The following is a 22,484-nucleotide window of genomic DNA, read 5'->3' on the forward strand; positions in this document are numbered from 1 at the left end:
TTTGATTAGAGGATGGGTCACATGGTGTTCTATTGCACTCTTAATTATGTCATTGAGAGCACGATGTCATTATATTTTTGCGCCTTCACTTTAAAAATTAAGTAATATTCGACCAACAATTTAAATAAATGTACACAATTTAATAATTTGATCATAAATAATGTAATAAGACTATATATACATATGTACTTTGACGTACAGTAACTGTCAAGTTTATAATTTTATGGAAAATGTTATATCAATCTTTATTCAATACAATATTACAAAAGAAAACAAATTGACAATATCCACATGTTATTGCTTCACACCTGGTGAACTTATAGTACATCTTAAGAATTTATTTTACAAAGAACTTGCAATGTATATGGAATGTGTGTTGAATAACAAGAATGGTGGTCAAGAAAAAAGTATATATTTAGAACCTAAAAGTAAAAACCCTAAACTCAATTTTAATATGAATTTATATTGCATACATTGTGGATTAACAGCAGCTGCAAAGCTCAATTTTATTTATGGTATTTTTTGTTATCCTAAACCTGTGTTTACATGCTCATCTCTCAGTCAATTGTTTGATACTACTGTATACATTTTTCTGAGTTTGTAGTACAGTATAAGGTTATAAGGTACATCACATCAGATAAAGCATTTATGTCAGATGTAACTCTAATATGATTCAGTTTAAATCACCTTATGTAGACTTTAAATAAACGAAAGCCAGAAAAACTAGAAACCTAAACATGAAATTTAATTCTTTGAATTTAATTATAGTCACATGACATTAAATCAATATTTATATCATTATCTGTGTAAACAACATCAACCAGCAGATGTTCTATCCAAAATAACAGCTTGATTACTTTTGAAGGCTTGATTAAGGTAGAAAGAATTTAATATTTAGATAACACAAGATAACCTGTTGTGCAATTCAATTTAATCCCAAGGACCCCAAACATCTTGGTGATATGCTGGATTAGCTCGCTCATCAAAATCTGGCCAGTAAGCTGGAACAGATGTATTATAATAGTAGCCAAGTCTCTCTATCAATTGACTGACAACATCAGGATGAGATTGTGACACATCATAGTATTCATACGGGTCTGCTGTGATGTTGAACAGCCAAACTTGTTGGTTCGGGATGAGTAGAGGCTTAAATGCCTCTATACCAGAGTCTGGTACAGGAATCCATTCTCCATTGTTGGCCCCTGTAAACACAGAGATTACATAATTTATGTTGAAAAAATTGTTTAGGTGATTATGGGGCAAGAGAAGTCTACAAAAGTAGCTATTAGGCAGCCAGGCAGTCTAATCTAATAGTTTGATATTACATCGGTCAACGGTCAAGTTGTCTGAGCATTTCCAACAATGCTCTGGTAATCAACGCATTATTGCATCCCTTTATGAATGCATCTTATTTCTGCATGCTTAAAAACATGAAAAATGAAGATTAATTAAATCAGACTTTGAATAGGTTATTTTGTAGTTTTGATAAAGTGAATCACTTCCGTAGAAAAAAAAACAGAAAAAATTATGTTTTCACTTATAAAATAACATGATAAATGGTTAAATTCAACCAAAAATCCATTGGCTGGCAGCCAATTTGACCATTTTTTGCTTTAAATTCCATTTTTTTTCAGGTAAATTAATTTTTTTTCGATCAATTTTTGGTCGAAGTCAATAACTATTATGTGACATTAAAATGGCATATTCAACAAAAAAAATTATTTTTCAGGGGGACAATACATCTTTAATGTGACAGAAGTAATTCATGCAAATTAGTGATAAAAGAAGTCATATCAGCAATGTATGCTCCCAGTGACTAATTGGACAAAGGTCTTCAATCGCCAATTACATATTATTTCATTACGTCATTGTTTCACACTTGTTAGATTAGGATCATTATAGATTGTGAAGGCCACTCTTTACATTGATATAGATGTGAAGTAGATGCTAGAATAGATGATGCTGCTTTACAAACAATCAATTGCTAATTTGTTCTTTAAAAAAAATGTTATAAAGAAAAAAATTCCCAGTAGGTCTGTCAATTAACGTTACATAAATGGTTACTAATTAAAACGGTTGTTTGTCAATAAAGGTCAGTGGCGGATGTAGGGGAACGAATATGATGGCGAGCCACCCCGCTTAATTCTCCAAATGAAAAAAAAAATTATGCAACCAACTCTTTTAATTAAGAAGAGTAGGCCCAGAGCTAGGGTTAGCATTATAGTTGTGTAGGTCTACATAGTGAATACTATTTATGAATTCAAGAGTTTAAAAAGAAAACATGATTTAAAATCTTCGGATAATACCCACAACTGAGTTATTTTCCAAACACACACACCATCATCACATATTTCTAGCTTGCTCCTTGTTTGAATGCTGACGTCATCACTCTCCAAAAATACACCATTTTCCATTTCAGTTAATTACCGCCCTGGTCTGTGTGTGCACATACTAGAGTGGTCATCTTATTTACACCCCTGTATAGCGTAGAGTGTATAATATTGTGAACTTATTTCTCACGTATGAAGGTTTTTTTCATAATAAGGGTATGCAGTATATTAAAATGATAAACGAGATGAATGGTGTTTTTTTTTATAATTTTATAGGTATAAAATAAATATGAAATGTCTTGTATGTACAAGGCCGAAAATGTGCGGCGAATTTGGCGCTTCATTGATTTTGTGTTATAGACACGACGATTACTGCAAGCATTGTATACTAAATTTAATAAAGAGTTATTCACCAGGCTGTAGGGTGTATATCTGAGTTTAACAGATAAGACCACCACACAGTACACACACGGGCACTATATCGATGCATTTCAAAGTACCGCGTGATCAAATTATCATTTCGTATAAAGTGTTTTTTTATCAAAGTTTATTATTAGTTCGTCAAAAAAGATCTGTGTAAGCATCTATTTTTCACAAAAAACGATCGGTAGGGGGACACCATCACCAAACCCACAGTGCACCTTATATGCCATTTTCATTCATGGCCACCCCGCCTCGTCAGATCCTAGATCCGCCACTGAAGGTTACATAAATGGCTACCAATTAAAATGATTGTTTGTCAATAAAGGTTACATAAATGGTTACCAATTAAAACGGTTGTTTGTCAATAAAGGTTACATAAATGGTTACCAATTAACACAGTTTGTCAATATAGGTTTACATGAATGGTTACCAAAAAAAGGCTGTTTGTTCAATAAAAACTGTAATAAACTAGCAAAAAAAGCAATAAATGGAAGCATGGTTAGAAATATGCTACAACTGTACTATCAACTAACAATTGGGCCACTTTGCTAAAAGTCACTGGTATTATTGCACATGTAATCGATTATTTCACACAATTCATTGTTTTTCCATGCAGGAATCCTGTGGACTACCTAAATATAGTTAACAATACCTAACACTACACGACACTAGAGTCTAAGAACACACAAACACTATGAAACAACCCCGAGATGGCCCAAAGAGTCCAAATTTCACAATACATTTAATTAAAACAGAAAAGAATATTAGAAAACATGATAAGTTTCTAGGTGTCTGGTCTTAAAGGTGCACTTATGTCAACATGGAACTCAACGCAACTTAACAGAAAGAAACTAGTTGGGTAAGAGAGCTTATGTCGACTTTTCGAGCAACTGATGGAGCTGAATTGAACCAGTGAGTGAGAAATTTTGTCGATACAAACTAATTGTAACTATTCATAGTTACTATAACGCACACACGACACGATTTGTAGTTGTATAGGAGCAAGTATGCAGGAGCGCTTATGTAGAAATATCAAACTGATCACTACTGGTCGCAGTTACTGAACGGAAAGGAACGGAAAGTCAACTAAGCTTTATATGACGACATTTTGTGTGCCCTTGTCAGTTCCAGTCAGTTGAGGTCAGTTGCTCAGAGTGCTTATGTCAACACATTTGAATTAAGTTGTCATAAGCGCACCTTTAGGAAAGCAGTTGACTATACTCCATACCTGGATGACCGGTAAGCAGTTTCCAATCTCCAACTCTTATTGCAGCTGTCATGTTCACATTAAACACACTTTTGTCTTTTTCTTCAAATGCATCAATGTTATGCAACAGCTCTTTGCGTGGTGATGGTTTATTTTCACTGAAAAAATGTAAGAATGTTAACCAACTGTAGAACAAGCATTATGTAATTAAGGTTTTATCTAGAGTGTTATCTTATCATTAGGATATGTTTAGGCTAAAACACCTAATGTTTACAATGGAACCTTCTGCACATTTCAACAAACAGCAACAAAAAAAACAATCTCTCAGCAAAGGCAATTTTGAACAAATGTGAAAACTTAGGCCTATGCTAATGGCTTTGTACAGTAATTAAACAGAGACTTTTCAATTTCAGTGAACATGCACAAATTAAATTTTTGTGGTGTTATAACATCATATGTCCACTTTTACTCAGTCAGAGAGCAAATTGCAAAATGCAGATGAACAAGTTCTCAAGTCTGCACATATCATAAAATGAATTCATAAAAGTTGACATAGTGGACTTGGGTGCAAATCTTTTTTTGTGTTTAAATGCAGATCTCATAAACCGAAAAAGCAAGTAAACATAGTTTATCTTCATTGTTAAAAAATATGCCTATCTTGCACTTTAAAGCTGGCAGTACAGATTACAGTACTTAATCTTACAGTTCATAGATAGTAAATATGAAAGCACATGAAACCTAATACTTTATGTATTTCTTGCACATTTTTTAGCAGCATTCTATTTCCTAATATTAATCAACATTGAAAGCAACATTTAAACTACATATTGGTGTTCTCAACAACACAATTATATTCAATTGTAAATACAGTGTTAACTCTTCAATTAAAGGTTTTAGCATAATAGTAGTATTACTGATTCCCATTGTTTAAAAATATTCAGTACATTAAATTTAAATGTTACAGTTTAACCTTTTAGATTAATGATTTCCTAGCGTGGGTGTTCTTAGAAGTAACTAACTACTATAAAAATAAGTACACTTTGTCACTTGTAAGTTATTTAACTGAATTAAAAGTATAAGCTATACCTTATAGTTGGCCAAACATTAAAACCATCCAGGGTTAAGTCGCTAATGTTTCCATTGGCAATACCTTGTACAAGAGTAGGAAACCAATCACTGATGTGCATCAACTCTTTGGTAATCGTGCCTTGTACGTTGAGTGGTAGAAGAGGACTAGAAGTAAAGCCAACAGCTTTCATTCCACCTTCCCAATACGATGCCTTCCAACCACGTAGAGGCCAATTATTTCCTCCTTGAAGAACCTGTCCGCCATTGTCTTATAAAGAAACAAAAAATTTATTTTCTTTTTCATGATTTTTCAAAAAAGAACTATTGGCAACTGACTATTGTAACTCACTGAGACACATTGTATGTATGATGGTTAGGGTCTTGTTTCCAGCACCACTGTTTACCAACATACCAAACCTTTTTAGGATTGTTTTAAATAATTACAATCCGAATATGATGACACTTCTTGATATTAATTGTGTTGTATTTTTTAATACCTAGGAGAAAGTTGTTTGATTATACATGTTACCATTATCATTACACACACAAATAAATTCCTCCCCTGAAAAAACTCCTAAAAATTGTCTGAACAATAAACACCTTGCGCGTTTATTCAAATGAATACAGTAAATATAATTACCAGTTGAAAATATGAGTATTGTGTTATTCCACACAAGATTATCCTTTAACGATTGCACTATCTTGCCTACAGCATCGTCCATACATGTTGTCATGGCAGCATACAGTCTTCTATTCTTATTCTTTATGTGTGAATACATGTTTATATATTTATCTGGTGCTTGTAAAGGAGAGTGGACTGATTGCAATGCAAGATATAAAAAAAAAGGCTGCAAGAAAACATCAATGTTAATCGCACAAAAAGATTCACTGTATTTATTTTCCACTATATGGAATCACAAGTTGAGATTAAAATCAATTCAATACTTCTTTATATTATCTCATAAATATGGTACAGTGATTGTTACACTTTATAGAAACTTTAAATTTCTTTACATTTGATTCATGACATTAACAGTATCAAATATGTACTGTATGTCATATAAATGTTGACATGGAAAAGGTGAATGAACTGTGAATGAATAAAATGCGATTTTAACAGATCGACATTGACTGGTTACATTATTTTAAAAAAAATGTATACAAAAGTTACAAAATATTGGTTATGTCAGTTTAAGTATTATTAAGTGTCAATATTAAATTATAATGAGGATCTAATTATCCAAGCATTTCATAAAAACAAACCTCATTTGTATTATGTTTTGTAATAATATTCTGTACTTGTTCAGTAAATATGTACGTTGAATAATTGCCTGTGTACTCCCAGGCAGGTCGAAGGTCATCATGTAAGTCATAAGCATACCAATGTTTCATAAAAGTACTTGGAAAACCACCATTTCGATAATGTGTCCAATAGTCTTCGCTACCAGTTAGGTAACCTAGAGTACAGTATAATATATCAATTAGTTTTACATTCAGTAGCCGTATATTTTATAAAATATTATAACATCATTGTGGTATTATGATTTACATACACAATATTATTAAATTTCATCATAAAAAATTGTTGGCTTCACCCATCCTAGGTACATATATATATTGTCCTCCCTGAAAAACTATAGTTATTCACTTTGACCAAAAATTGGATCTAAAGAAAATTATTTACCTAAAAAAATGTTTATTTAAAAGAAAAATTGTTTTGATAAATTACAACTTTTTTCCGGTAAATACATTTTTCCAGTAAAAAAGTTTTTTTTCCGGAAGTGATTAAATTTATTAAAATGGCCTATTCAGAGTATTTTTTTTATCATTCTTCATTTCCCATGTTTTTTGGGGGATTTATGTGACACCTGATCTTGTTAGATTACCATGAATTAGTGTGGTTATTAGATTCAAGTTTTATAAATTAACTACATAACTAAATGAATGACCATACTTAATTATAATCATTTACAGAATATAAATTATATATAAAAAAAGAAGACAATGTTCAATTCCAGTATTAAGAGGTCCAATGATACCAAAATGTAATAAGTTCAGTAATACAGGCAGAGGTAATCATATTTAGCCATGTTTACATCATAATTATAGCTATTGTTAACAATTTATAGATCACAAATTTGATTTTTCTATATTATTATAAAAAACTATATATCATATTGCTGTTATTGCACTTACCAAAAAATGAATCAAATCCCCTGCTAGTGGGAAGGCATTCTTTCTTATAAAAACCTATATGCCATTTACCAACTGCGTGAGTTGCATATCCATTATCTTTTAATCTTTGAGGTAATGTTGTCATAGAAACAGGAAGGCAATTTGGTTGAGTTGGCCATATAATCGAATGTTGTAAGCCAGTATAAATCTAGATGAAAGAAAATGTTACAAAATTACATTTGTACATATAAAAACCATGTGTAAGGAGAGAAAATCTGATTTGAATAGTTTTACTTCAAAAAGAAGCTCATGAGCTTCGCTTTTTAGGAATCTTTTGTGGGTTTCTTTTTCAGATGGGGTTATTTTCAAGATTACTTTTGGAAACTAAAGAGGGGCCTTCTTTTCGAAATGAATGCTGTTCATTTTGTGAATTTGATACTACAATATAGTTTTGAGATATTTCCTTCCAATTTTACATATTTGCCAACAAAGCAGACAAGAATAACCTGTAAAATGAATATATGATCAAGGCTTGATTCTTTAGTGTTGTATTTCAACTTTCCGCCTTTTGTTTGAGTTAGAAACGATCAACTTAGTTCTAACTCAGTTCCACAATAAATATCCTGCAGAAATGGGCCTGCATAATCAGTTTGATTTATGTATATGTCATGCAAATAAAAATTAGTTGATATTTTAATTTTTATTATCCTTGACTAATAGAAGTATAAAAAATAGAAACAAAAAAATGTCAAAGCCATTGTGCGTGCAGTAAAAATGTAGTTAAAATTAATATCCTACACACTTGATTCCATTTTTAAATTAATTTATTCGTACAGACCTGGTAGCGACCACTCAACAATTGGCTTCTGGTGGGTGTACAGATAGGCTGAACATAGTAGTTCTCAAATCTGACACCCGATTTGGCTAAACGGTCCAAATTCGGTGTTTGTATTTCAGAGCCATGATACCCAATATCATTATAACCATAATCATCTGCAAGAATAAATATAATATTTGGCGTTGTACTTGCGTTAACTGATACTAAAATAAACATACAAATGAATACAAAACACGAAACCGGCGATAAAGGTGCCATTATACCAGAAACTGCCGAGTTACTCTCTTATTGGTTGATTCGATTTTGGTGGAGGTAAAACTATAATTATTTTAATTCAGTATTTAACAGCATAAAAATGATCTAACTGATTCGTACTACATTCAATAACAATGACATAATTAACGTTGAAATAGATAAAATGGTAAATGGTAAATTGCCATTGGACATTTCTACAGTTCAGTAAATAAGGTATCACCCCTTTTGAAAAGTACTATATTCCAATTCATAAACAAGCACACTGCTGTAATTTAAGCTCAAGAGAGTCATTTATCTGCATTATACAATATTTATACCTTGTCCATTGTTGAACTATTCTGTACAAGAGTAAACTGACATACCGTAGATCCAGAGGAACCATTCGGGATACCTGAATATAACCCTTTGAGGAAGGTAAGAATGTTCCAATCATCGATGACAACGAGATAATGAAATGCATGCTTTTCTTCCACATTATAGTAGGGAAGAAATGCATGTTGTATACAGCATAATAATTGATCAAATGAGCTTATTTGTAATTTGTAGTTAGCCCTTTTAATATTTTTTTACAGCAGCGCCAATAAATGCTTAGTCTGTCTTTAAATACGAACATGATTGATTAAGAACCGTAAATAAGATGTTGTTTAATGATGATGGTAGTCAACATGGGAGAAATAACCACAGATGATCCATGGAGGTATAATACCTCCATGGATGATCCAACACTAGTTTCCTGTCACATACATACACCTGACTACAGACACATCTAGTGAGCAGACAGGTCTCCCATAACAGACACTATTTCGTCTTCCTATTTAAAGATGCATCCTCTACATCTACGTTTATTTTAAGGTCACAAACTTTACAATGCCGTAGCCATGACAATAAAAATGGTGCGGTTGTCGCGACCATGGTTTTGTCAATGCTTTTGCCAAAAAGTGGTTTAGATTGAAACCCATTTTGTATTAACAGGTTCTGCCAAAAAAAGACTATTACTTTATCATAACTATTATATTAAAGTTAATTAAACATATGTTTGCAAATTACCCAGTCCTACTAAACAGCAATTGTTAAATTGTTAATTAATTATGAAAACCCAACTTTTATAGCAAAAATCAACTAAACGAGAGTATCTATGGCATGCCCATAGTGGCTTTAATTGGAGAACTCATTGTTCACCTATTAAAGGCAATATGGGCGTGCCAGAGATACTCTCATTTGGATTCAGATGATCTACTCTTGTTTGGTAGATACAGTATTTGCAACATTCTGAGTCTCGTTTGGTCTTTTTTCCGTTTGGTGTTTAGTAAGACCCCAAATTACCACAATAGGACTGTATGTGTGAACGTTGCTATACTGTCATGTACCAAGGACTGTATGTGTGAATGTTGCTCTACTGTCATGTACCAAGGACTGCATGTGTGAACGTTGCTATACTGTCATGTACCAAGGACTGTATGTGTGAATGTTGCTATACTGTCATGTACCAAGGACTGTATGTGTGAATGTTGCTATACTGTCATGTACCAAGGACTGTATGTGTGAATGTTGCTATACTGTCATGTACCACAATAGGACTGTATGTGTGAATGTTGCTATACTGTCATGTACCAAGGACTGTATGTGTGAACGTTGCTATACTGTCATGTACCAAGGACTGTATGTGTGAATGTTGCTATACTGTCATGTACCAAACATTAACAGGAGAAAAATGTTGGTTTCTCACATTAGTCTGCTGGTAAAAAGATAGAGAATAATGATGAAAATCAAATTTGCATTGAATTTTGCAGAATACATCAATTGATCATGCATTGAATTGATCTTTCAATCACTGTTAACTTTCTTTACCCTGGATGTTTAATTAATTCTATTGAGTCGTCAGTATTTCATTCATTCATTCATTCTGCTTTTATTCAATATTTCTCTTTGCAGTATATATAAAATAAAACTGAATTGCGAGAGATTTACATATAAAATTGGTACTGTACAAGCTTTCAAACATCAAAATTTACAACATTAAAAAGTTAAAAAGTTAAAAAAAAAATATTTTTAAAAAGGAGATATTACACATGGAAAAAACTGATGAAAGTACTTATTACTTATTATTATTATTATTGTTGTTCTTATGCCCGAAATGTGTTTATTTTGGTTTATTAATTAGTCTACACAGTGCTGGGAAACATGAGTTGTTGAATCTTTTAGTATTGCCATATATTTCACTTTGCTTCTTAGCATTCCTAAGTATCCTGCCACACGTTTCGCCTCTCAATTTAGGAAGTGTGGTAGGGACGATTTTGTTAAGATTTTTAGCAAAATCAAGAAGAATATCTTCTCTTCTTTGATCTAAAAATTTAAGATTAAGTAGTTTAATTGCTTGATCATAAGATGCATATTTTTGTCCGAGAATTATTCTACATGCGCGTTTCTGTATAGATTCAAGCTCCATGGATTGTGCTATGGTTAAGGCAGTTAACAGTTCAACAGTTTGGAGAAACTGAAAGTACAGGATTAATCCAGCCCAGGACACCTTTTGCTTGTTTCATTGTTTAATAACAATGGACAGACTATTAAAAAATAATAAAAAAAAAAACCTCCTGCAACTATAGACTACCAGCAAATACTCAGATTTATATATCAGTGGCGGATCGGGTGGTGGGTGGGGGGGTCGAGTGTCCGCCCTCTCCACATGCCCTGGACCAACAACAAAAAATTATCCTATCATAATGAAACACTTTGGGGTAAAAGCGTAAGAGTAAGTACTTTCAATATTGATTAAAACACATATGCCGCGCTAATTTAGTCTTTAACAGAGGTCGCCATTGATGTTGTTGTCGTCACACTTGTAGACCGTACAAGAAGTACCTTCATCGTGGACTTCCCCCTGACGCGACAATGGTATCCCTAGTTGCGTGTGTTTACCAGCAGAAAAAGTAGAGGATACGTCTATCATTTTTCCATTGTTAACACGCAATGGGAGTGTCATCCGGCCAACTATAGGTGCCATTAAAGATGTATTGTCTCCCAAAAACATGAAAAATGAAGATTAATTAAATCGGACTTTAAATATGTTATTTGTAGTTTTAATAAAATTAATCACTTCCATAGAAAAAAAAACAAAAACAAATAATGTTTTCATCTATAAAATGACAAAATAAATGGTTAAATTCAACCAAAAACCTACTGGCTGGCAGCCAATTTGACTATTTTTTGCTTTTTCGATTTAATTTTTGGTCAAAGTGGATAACTATTATGTTACATTAAAATGGCATATTCAAAAATTTTTGTTAAGAATTATTTTTTCAGGGGGGCAATACATCTTTAACATTTATCATGAATTTTATGTGCAAGAGTACCATTTGTCATTTACCAAAATTCACTTCATTACATGCTCCACCATGGTGGGGCCTGTGCCTCATGTATGTATACTGGTTGCGTCGTCACCCCCTCCCCACTCCTTTATTAAAAGGTTGGATCTGCCCCTGCTCAAAATATAGGGGGAAATGTCACTTTTTAATAGGCTAGTAGGCCTACCTCAGTTTTCATTTTTTAAATATCAATTCTTTAATATCAGTTATAATAACGTGAGAGTGGCATTTCCAACCATCTAGAGTGTGTCATATTTTCAAAAACACATCAACTATGGTGGGGCTGAATTGGTGTTGACTCTATAAAGAGTTATGTTTTTCTTGTAAAAATGTTATGTGTATTAAAAAACAAATATCATAGTGATATTTTCAATATCACACTGAATAATGTATCGGTGGGATTTACGCTTTCGTCTGTAACGTACGTAACAAAGGCGCGGTTGATTTGCTAGCTGCTTTGATTGTATAATACATTTGCATTCCAATCAAGAAGGCTACGATCGTTCTGCTGTTTGCTAGAGCGCTATGAAGTGTCATTTCCTGCCAACTAGAGGTGTCCTACTGGTGAGTAGGCCTAGTTTTATTTCATCGGGGACTTCTCCCTGACGTTTGTATTGACCACAAAAAACGTCTCTTATCGCATGTTTACCGGCTGAAAAAGTAGGCTATGATGGTTTTGCTCTTTGCTAGCGTGCTATGAAGTGTCATGTGCGAGCGTACCATTTCCAGCCATCTAGGGTGTCAATTACCAAATATCGCTCCCTCACAGCCCCACCATAGTACACTCATGTACTTAGTATCGAAATCGAAACCAGGGGGTTGTGAATCCTGGGGAGAACACTGTTCCATTCACTATTTTTCATGAGAAACAATGCTCTTCTATAGCTAGTTTCAATCCCTCCCACTGTGAACTTGCTATTGTTTTTAGCTTTCACACCAGTCCCACCCTATTCTACTTTATATTCCCAGTATCAACATTTGATTTCACCATGCAAACCTTCAAACAACATATAGATATTGTTCATTATGTTTTTAGAATTTAGTTCATTTTGTTTTCGTAGATACAAACAATGCAGCATATCATACAAATAGAAAATTTGCTATGGACCGCTGCTAACGTAAACAAAATTACAGTTATATAACTTTCAGAGTCACAAAACTGTTGTAAATGGAAAATGCCAGTGCAACGCTGTGGTGCTGTATACCAGCATTCCACAAACTTTTATTTATCGGCCTAAAAGCTGGTTCCGGCAGCCCAACTGCCCAGCTACTGTAGAACAACGTAGTGTACTGAAGGTAATATAAAAGAGTTTGCCACCTCAGCCTCACCATGGAATATGGATCTATAGAGCCCTGGAAATTGCATTGCAACTTTGTTTGCAATAATGTTCCACTGAAAGAATTCAGCGCACCCCAAATTTTCCACTTTATACAGTAGCATATGTATAACCGTTCACAGTTCACACATAAGATTTATCAAGTAGACCGTGGTCGTGTTAAAATTCATCTTTTTTACCCAATCTGCCTTTCGATCCCCCAAAATGGGGACAGGTTATTCCTTCCTTGCCCGAATTAGAATTTTTTATCTTTGGCGATGTTGTCCTCTGCTTTCACAGGCTCTGTTTGTTTTGTTATTGATAAAACCTCATACTCTCCTTTAATGTTTGTTTTTTTTTTTTAGAAATCTTTGTTGCCCCAACACTAACAGATTATTTGCAAATGCTTTGATGTTGTTCCTTACTTTAGTTGACTATAGATATTCAGATCGTCACTGACATTCATAATAATAACCATTAATTTGCATTGCAGCAGCTACATAAAGAAGAAAGAGAGAAAAAGAGGTATTCAACAGAGAATTTAGTGATTATAACCATTATGTTGAGATCGTAGTCAGTTTAAATATTTTACATTTTTCTGGCAAGAAAATGACACTTATGGTTATACATACACTATGTTATTTCAGCAGAAACAGACCCTATATTATTTTTTTTTATATAATAGTTTTTATTTTATGTTTATGGAAATTGAATTTTTTTAGTAGTCATAATATTTTTATGGATAACATTTCACCTGCCTATAATTAAGATGTTTTAAGATTCAGTTTAGGGATTATCTCAGTGCAATTTAGTTTGGTTTAGGGATCACCTGCAATTTTATTGATCACCAGTATTAACAGATGACAAATTGAAGATGATTAAAAACATCAATCCTTTAAATTTATGCTTGTTAATAATTAAAGGCTAAAGACAATCCATTACTAGGAATCTCAGTTTTTAAGCCAATTACGCTGCCATCACTTTGTTCTTTTATTTTTGTTTGTGTAGGGGTAGGTTTAGGTACATCACAGATGCGAAAAATGTGTGTTTAGACCAATTTCTTTGTGATGGCAAAAAATGGCACATTCGGTAATGCTCTATGTCACAATTAGGTCACAGATAGTGCATCTTATTAGCAGTAATCAGATGTCTTGGTCCTCGTTCTATTGGACAGAATAATAAAGCACTAGTTACGGACCTAAGTCTGCATTATTAATCAAAAGGCAAATTACTGAACAAATGACAATGCTGTATCAGTTGCTGGATTTCAAATGGAGATACAAATAAAATAAGGAAAATGATAAATCAAATGATAAAAAAAAGCCAGAAAAAATAGTTCTCAGAGCTTTGGGTAGTACTAAAACTTCCTTAGTGCAATCCATATGTTAATGCTACTAATTTTTCGTGTGCTCACATTTTGGCACACTGATGTTTATTAAGGGGCCGCACACGATAGGCTATGTCACTTTCCAGAATTTTAAGGATAAACACAAAAAAAAGGCAAAAAAATAATTTGACGTCTCAGCAACCATGTTACGTCACTGTATAAACTACGCAACCTCCTCTGTTGTGTACCGCCATGTCTGGATCTACAAATACCATGCCGGGCCGCCAAATTAAAACAGTGTTTAGTTTTGACAGCGTCGTTGAAGTTTCAATTAATTATACCTATCCTTTGAACAGAATGATTTTCATAAATCACGGTTTTGCTCGGTGAGTAAAACGCTGTGGCAATTGATATCAATGCTTAGTACGTTCAAGTTCGAATCCGCGATATGTGGTAAATAATAAGTTTGTGTCCAAGAGCATCATTTAATTTCGAGTTGTGCACTTTTTGTGTCTGTCTGTAGTTTTATTATTCTATAACTTAATTCAGATTCATATTTTATCATTAAAATGTTTTAATCCGCCGACGATTGACATACCTCAACGTGCACCTGTCATGCACGTTGTCACTTTCATATCCCATATCCAGTACTGCGCTTTTTACTAATCATCCCATGCAAATTATTATTATTAAGGCAGACGTGTATAACAAAATCACTGGCCGTAAATACAGTAGTTCAGAATTTTAATCTTGATACAATTTGTTTTTATTTTAATAATTTGCCAAAGTACTTTTATCAGAGTGCGCTTTTAATATACTTGCCCATGCAAAGTATATAACCACATAAGGCAGAAAAAGACCGTGCAGGGAGACAGGTTACTGCTAGTATTATATTATTGTTAACCTTTCAGATCCATTCTTCTCTTTGAACGTGCATGCTTGCATGCATACAGTAGAAATATACTAAACATTTTAACATTCAACTCATAATTTGTCATGTTAATGAGTATAAAATTATGAGAGAAAACCTCTTGAATGAAAATTTAGGAAGATAATTATTTGTATTGGATAGGGTTAATAAACTATCAAAGCTATCCACAATTTAATTGGAAGTAATGATAATATTCTTAATATTAAATATTTTACAGACAACATCAGTGAAGCATTTAAGTTGAGTTCGTCGAACTGTATGATGAGGTTATTAAAGCAGCATTTGACTTTAATAATAACAGTAAATAAAAAGGATCGCATGGTTTCATTTTTGCAACATTGAAAAATAATGGTTTCTAATTCTAATATACTGTATCTGGTTGATATTCTGTCATCCATGATTTCCTGAAAAAATTAACCTTTCAATGTTTATTTTAAATGTGTTAAACATACAGTTTCATTAGCATTATAATGAATGCAGATGTTACTACTATACTGTACATCTGTATATTTAGTTCAGTTTAGGCACAACATCATTTACTATTATTAGGAATAAAAACCTATTGTTAATTGTACAAAATCTTTTATTATTATTATTTTTCTTAATTATTTTCAAATTTTCACAATATTTTTCCGATAATAATAATTGACCATAATAAGCTTTCCAGCGTGTTCACTCAACCATGATGCCATTCAGACGCCATTTTGTGAATTCACCCTATCAATTATATTTTCTACTTGTCTGACAGATATTAATTAAATTAACTACACATAACCTTCATGTTAAGGGTCAACATTGCACGCAGTAAAGCATAATCACGCATCAAAAGTTTAAAATGCTCAAATCAATTTCTAATCAAATTAGAGCATCGTTCAGGACATTTTGAGCATTTCAAAATATTTAAATTTGTTTACATCACAAAGGGAACGCAAGAAGTTTGTTTTCCGAAGTAAATTTTTGTTCTTCATACCTTACAAGATATTGCTTTCATTTCAATGTACTTTATATGTCGTATAATGCACATTTCTATGAACAATTCTTATTGTTTGGCTTGATTAAAAACATGATTTCAATTTATCAAATTTGTTTTCTTAATCATTTTGCAGAAATGTAATGATCCTTCCATGTTTCTATACCCTTTGGTTAACGCTTCTCATTGGCGCTATTTTTCAGAAATAAAGTTCTCGAAGTACGTAGCTATAGCTTTTCAGAATGTTTGCGCACACGCAAATCCATTTGTTTACAAAGTGGGCGGATATTGCACGTAGCATGATGGGAAATAGCATTAACGTTAATGTTTACGTGCTCCTTGTTTCTACACAATTGAGAACAGGATAGCATATACCAATTTCTGTGTACTATGTGCATGTTGCGTTTCAATTGCAAGATTTGTTTTTAATACAATTTTGGGTAAATTATCTTCTATCACAATGATCCCCTATAACTTATCAAAATGACAAATTTAAATCTAGCTTATAATTGAGATTGTAAATTAGGGTAAATTAGGGTACACGGCTTATTTTGTGAGATCCTTGTATAGACTCTACATATATACCATTAATCCCAAATATGGCCACCCCTGTAAAAGGAAAATGGAAAAGTCTAAGCACCATAGCGGGCTATATAAACGTCTCTCACGCATGACATCATCTTCATATTCGTTTCACTTTCATGGTGTGACCTTTAAAGCTCAGGTACAGGCATGAATTTTAAATATAATATTTGGTTAATTGTACATAAATCAAATATTTGTAACAGAAATCGAGACGAAAAAACATGAATTTCCCTTAATATGGTATCAAATACAAAATTTGGCAAAATTCTTCCATAAAAACCAGGAAGACTTTTTTTCAGTAGTTAGGTAGTTAACCTAATGTAATAACATGTCTGGTGACTCCCTAGATGGTGAAAAAAGATGGTGGATATACGGTGGATAATTTTTGCTATAGCATGAAAATAAAAATCTGAAGTTGAATAAAAATATCATAAATGTAATATTCAAGTTATATTACCTATATTTAGTCATCTGATAACATTTTTTACCACACCGTTTAGTTTTCATAGCTTTTTAAAATTCCTCTCTATTTACAAAATGTGTGTACAAAAGAATAGAGATTTTACTGTGTAATTTGAACTATCCCCCCCCCCCCCCCCCACTGATAAGAAAGTGCTTATTTTCAAAAAGCTTGTGTAACACAAATAAAATCCCAAAAATTATGAAACATAGAGGAAACTATAGATCGATAATTATTGGAATGTATGATCAATAGAAATTTTTTGCCCGCACCTGGCCTTTAAAGAAGGAATTACATAACAGATAGTTGTTGATCATTCTATTGTTCTATGTACAGTATGTGTAAAGGAAATAAGAGTTTCTACAAACTTTTATCTTAGCGAGTTTTAGATCTAGACAATTACTGTAAGTAATCTACAACAACCATCTAGGCTGGTGCCTAAAAAATGGTTCATTCAATTCAATTCACAGAACCAATACAAACCACCTTGATGCCATATTATCACCAACAGATTCAATTGAATTGAAAAACCTTTTCTTTCAATTTTTATTTTGCCATTTCATCATGGTAATCAGTGGTGGTTTTGCATTACAATGGGATTATGATGAACAACCCACTGCCTGTCCGACAGACCTACAATTATTGTAACTTTCAGAAAGAAAATTTTCAGTACCATGTTTGATTAATCTATTTCAGTTCATTTATTCGTGTCAAATAATAACAAAACAGTAAATACACAAACATAATAAATAACAGGCAAACATGAGACAGGGCACCCCAAAAGTGAACTAAATCTCTGTCAGGTGGGGATCCTTAGACAGGGCACCCCAAAAATGAACTAAATCTCTGTTGGGTGGGGACCCTTAGACAGGACACCCCAAAAGTGAACTAAATCTCGGTTGGGTGGGGACCCTTAGACAGGACACCCCAAAAGTGAACTAAATCTCTGTTGGGTGGGGGACCCTTAGACAGGGCACCCCAAAAGTGAACTAAATCTCTGTTGGGTGGGGACCCTCAGACAGGACACCCCAAAAGTGAACTAAATCTCTGTTGGGTGGGGACCCTTAGGCAGGGCACCCCAAAAGTGAACTAAATCTCGGTTGGGTGGGGACCCTTAGACAGGACACCCCAAAAGTGAACTAAATCTCTGGCACCCCAACAGTGAACTAAATCTCTGTTGGGTGGGGACCCTTAGACAGGGCACCCCAAAAGTGAACTAAATCTCTGTTGGGTGGGGACCCTTAGACAGGGCACCCCAAAAGTGAACTAAATCTCTGTTGGGTGGGGACCCTTAGACATAAGAACAGTAGAACAAATTTTAAGATAAATATAAAACGTTTAAAATATGTAAAAATGTCTATTCATATTAAAATTGATTATAAAACAAATTTACAGATTAAATTATTATGCTTAAAAATAAATGTATGATATATGATGATAAATATTCCAAAGCTATATACAGTGCCACTGTCAGGTCGGTTGACAGAAAAGAATTCTGCAAGGCCTCTCAAAAAGTAAGGCAAACTCTCAACCTGCCCATATGCGAGGAAAGGATGAAAATAGTGAGTATTTAAGTGAATTGGTTGGAGCAAAGACATGAGAAAATTATCGAAGTGCCTAGAGTTAACACTAAAATAGTCAAAGATGTTAAGAGAATAGCTACCATTGAGACACTTCGCAAGGAAAGAAGTAGAAATAAATTGAAGTTGGTCCTCAAAAGAGCAGAGACTGAGGAGTTTGAATTGTTGCACATAAGACAAGTTACCCATGGGAGCCAGAAAACATGCACTAGACATTCTCCATTGGACCTGCTTCAAAGAGAACAGATGTCCTTTTTGATATGGCAACCACCCTGGTATACCATGTTCCATAACCGGCCTAACAATGGCACGGTACAGCTTCGGAATGACAATAATCTCTGCATCTAACAATGTGTTTAATAAATCTGAGTACTTTGGAGGTTTTCGATCTAGTATTATGAATATGATACCCCAATCAAGTTTAGATGTAAATGTCACACCCAAATATTTCATACTGTTAACATTATCAAGAACAGTGGAATCAATTACGTAATCATTTGTGTTGTTAATATGGCGAGATAATATGCAGTTATCATTTAGATGTTTCACGAGCTGTCCGCTTAAAGTCTCTCCAAAATCTTTCCCACAGTTGAACAGTGATATAGGCCTGTAATTTTCAATTCACCTATTGAATACCCGATTTAAAAATGGGAACCACATTGGCCATCTTCCTGTCAGTGTGAATAACACTTGAGTACAATGAGAGGTTGAACAATCTGGCTAAAGGTTTGCAGATATAAATAGCCGAGATTCCATTTATGTAGGTTTTGAGAATGTTTGCAATTTTAAATAATTTTAATTTCTTTTTAGATAGTTTAATAATTTTGGTAGTTATCCACGGCTGCTTCACTATATGGTTGGCTTTACGCTTGTGCAGAACTTTATCAATAGCGTCAAGAAACTTTATTTTAAATTTATCCCATGTTTCATTGACATCAGCTATAACATAAGTCGTCCCAATCAAGATTTAAAAAGGTAAAGACAAAATCAGTTACATTAATCTTTGAATATTGTATTGCTCTAGTGACAACATTCAGGTTCAAATTCAGTTTGATACCACCATGGTCACTACCAGCTAACCCCAGATGTGGTATCACTGGTAAAAAATCAGACCTAAATTACAGACCAGTCAGCCCTACATCTATAATGCAAGACCATGGAGACGTTTGTTAAAAATGCCTTGATGAATCACATGGAAGTTAATCACCTTTTTTCCACTCACCAACATGGCTTTAGATCAGGTCGTTCATGTACCACTTTTTATGATTGAAGTTTTAGAACAATGGACTAAATGGAATGGATTGAAACGTGGCAATGTTTTGATTGTATCTTTCTAGATTTAAAAAAAGTGTTTGACAGTGTACCACATGAAAGGCTGTTAAACAAATTACAGGCATATGGCATTGGAGGAAATTAATTATAGATTATAGAATTTATTTCTGGACGGTCACAACAAGTGGTGTTAAATAGAGTTAATTCAGAAAGCCTGAGAGTTAGTCCCAGGGTGCAGCGTGCTTGGTCCAGCACTGTTTAATATATTTATTAAATAAATTAATTTGCATGGTCTGAGAAATGGCAACTTTCTTTCAACTTAATGAAATGTAAAATTATGCATTTTGGAAGAAAGAATAGGAAAGTTGTTTATCATATGGTTACTGATCAAAGGAAAATTCCAATTCAAGTAGAATCAATAACAGATTTGGGAATCATACACAAAGTGTCCTTTTGATTACATGTTGCACAGAAGGCTTCTATGGCAAATAGAAAATTAGGAATGATAAAACGTACGTTTCGTTATCTGGATAACCACTCTTTCATGCAGCTGTATAAAACCATAATAAGGCCGTCAATCGAGTATTGCAGTCCTGTCTGGCAACATATATATCATAATAAAGAGTCAGACAAGCTTAAAAAAGTGCAACAGAGAGCAACCCGTTTGGTGCCAGGAATTAGAAGAGATACCTATCGGGATAGATTGAAACAACTACAATTACCTACTCTTTACTTCAGAAGAATGAGATCTGCTCTAATCCAGGTTTAAAAAATTTGCAGCCATATTGATAATATAGATGCCAGAAATCTGTTTACTTTATTAGAACAGTCTAGAACTAGAGGCCATAAATGGAAAATGATAAACATGTGCGAACTGAGTGCGTCAGACGGTCGAACCAATTTTCAGTTTAATAAAACTATGTGGATTGTCAAAGAGGTAGTGGACATGTCGTTGGGGGTTCGCTGTAGTGGGGTTCGTTGTAAAAAGAGGGTTCGCCCGAACCAGGAAGAAACGCCTAGCTATGGGTTTCACCGTGAGTGTTATAGAAAGTTACAAATGCAAATTTCACATATTGTACACCTGTCCCTGAACTTCATCACTGGACTGTCAGAGGTATCTAGCTGAGCATGATTATTATTATGAAACCAGCCATCTAATGTCATACAACATTTGGCTTCTTGTGCCAAATCTTTTTGTTTGCGTTTTCTTCCTTTCTCCTTACGAGGCATCTTGAGGAGAAGCGATGTCGAAAATAGCGCGCAAAAAGTTTGTTATGCGCACTCTGTAGTATTTGAAATGATCTATTTTTAGAAGTTGAACTAGTGATCATTATGTCACCTTCAATGCTCTTTGATCGGCTAACAATGACACTCAATTTCTATTTCTATTTTTGTTTTTGCTGTTCATGTAGCCTATTCAGTGTGTGTACATACACACAAATATGTCACACGATTAAAATATTGAAACTCTAAAAAAAGGGCCCCTTTAAAATTTAGGGAGGCCCCGCACCCCGTGGACCACCCCCTTGGATCCGCCCTTGGAAATGATAAAATGTTACCTCCCACTAGTCTAGTTTGCTCGGAAATGACACTCCCATGTACGTATCATGCAGCAATCAGCAAAAATAATCATACTTTTTCTGCCACTAAACATAGTGACAAAACATTTTTTGCGTATGTTATGCTTGCTGATGCATGTTCTGTGTGGGAACCATCCATTGTTTGATCGTTTTTCACACAGAGTCATCAGTGTTTTGTTTTTCATCACATGCATAGTCATTATTTTATTTTTATAAAAATGACATGCCGTTAAATTTGGACGGCGGGCGGGGACTGAAGTCTGTTTAGCCCCACCTGCCTAAATCCACGCACTGCAACATGTACTGTTGTCTTTGAACATGCACCATATAAAACTGTAACTCTAGCCATAATCTTTTCCTAGAGCTTATTGCTAAACCTTTTACTTAATATTTTATTTATATTGATATTTGACCTCTCCTGAATTATAATATTTGGTTTTTATACTAATTTTATATGTAGGCATATTTGTATATTGAATTAAACCTAAACATTTAAGTAGTAACACCAGAAAGATAGTGAATTCATCTTTCTCTTAAACATGCCATAATACTGAGTAATGATATGCTTATTTTTACATTCGCAGTCTAGGAACATGTTGAACTTTAGCATTTAAGAATGAACTATGTGGAATGGAAAAAACATTTTAGACACTGTATTTCCATTAATCTTTCAATAATAATTATCTTTCCACATTTTCTATGAATTTGCATTGATATATATTAAAATATTAATACACTAACAATAAATAATGATATCATTAATTAAAGTTTCATATTTTCCAGAAATCATTCTAAAATATAT

The 22,484-nt window shown here is 33.6% G+C and overlaps 2 protein-coding genes across 4 annotated transcripts in view; one reads left to right on the top strand and one right to left on the bottom strand.

Annotated features, from left to right (window-relative positions):
* Positions 1-63: 63 nt before the first annotated feature.
* LOC140044936 (arylsulfatase J-like) lies at positions 64-8,348 on the bottom strand. Of its 2 annotated transcripts, none has more exons than XM_072089644.1 (7): positions 8,042-8,348; positions 7,225-7,411; positions 6,292-6,485; positions 5,669-5,876; positions 5,047-5,296; positions 3,982-4,118; positions 64-1,202 (listed from the first exon to the last, which is right to left on the bottom strand). In XM_072089644.1, the coding sequence occupies exons 1-7, from the start codon at positions 8,297-8,299 to the stop codon at positions 931-933; spliced, it is 1,506 nt and encodes a 501-aa protein (XP_071945745.1). In that variant the 5' UTR covers positions 8,300-8,348; the 3' UTR covers positions 64-930. The 2 variants fall into 2 exon arrangements, with proteins under 2 accessions (XP_071945745.1, XP_071945746.1); XM_072089645.1 differs by lacking the exon at positions 64-1,202 and adding an exon at positions 2,339-2,477.
* Positions 8,349-8,396: 48 nt separating this feature from the next.
* The window catches only part of LOC140044935 (endothelin-converting enzyme homolog), a 40,893-nt gene continuing 26,805 nt past the window's right edge, over positions 8,397-22,484 (top strand). For both annotated transcript variants that reach the window (XM_072089641.1, XM_072089642.1), the window contains exon 1: positions 8,397-8,710. The gene's annotated coding sequence lies outside the window, so the exon portion shown is untranslated. The remainder of the gene's footprint in view (positions 8,711-22,484) is intronic.

Source organism: Antedon mediterranea, chromosome 3, assembly GCF_964355755.1.
Source record: "Antedon mediterranea chromosome 3, ecAntMedi1.1, whole genome shotgun sequence".
NCBI classification, from domain to species: domain Eukaryota; kingdom Metazoa; phylum Echinodermata; class Crinoidea; order Comatulida; family Antedonidae; genus Antedon; species Antedon mediterranea.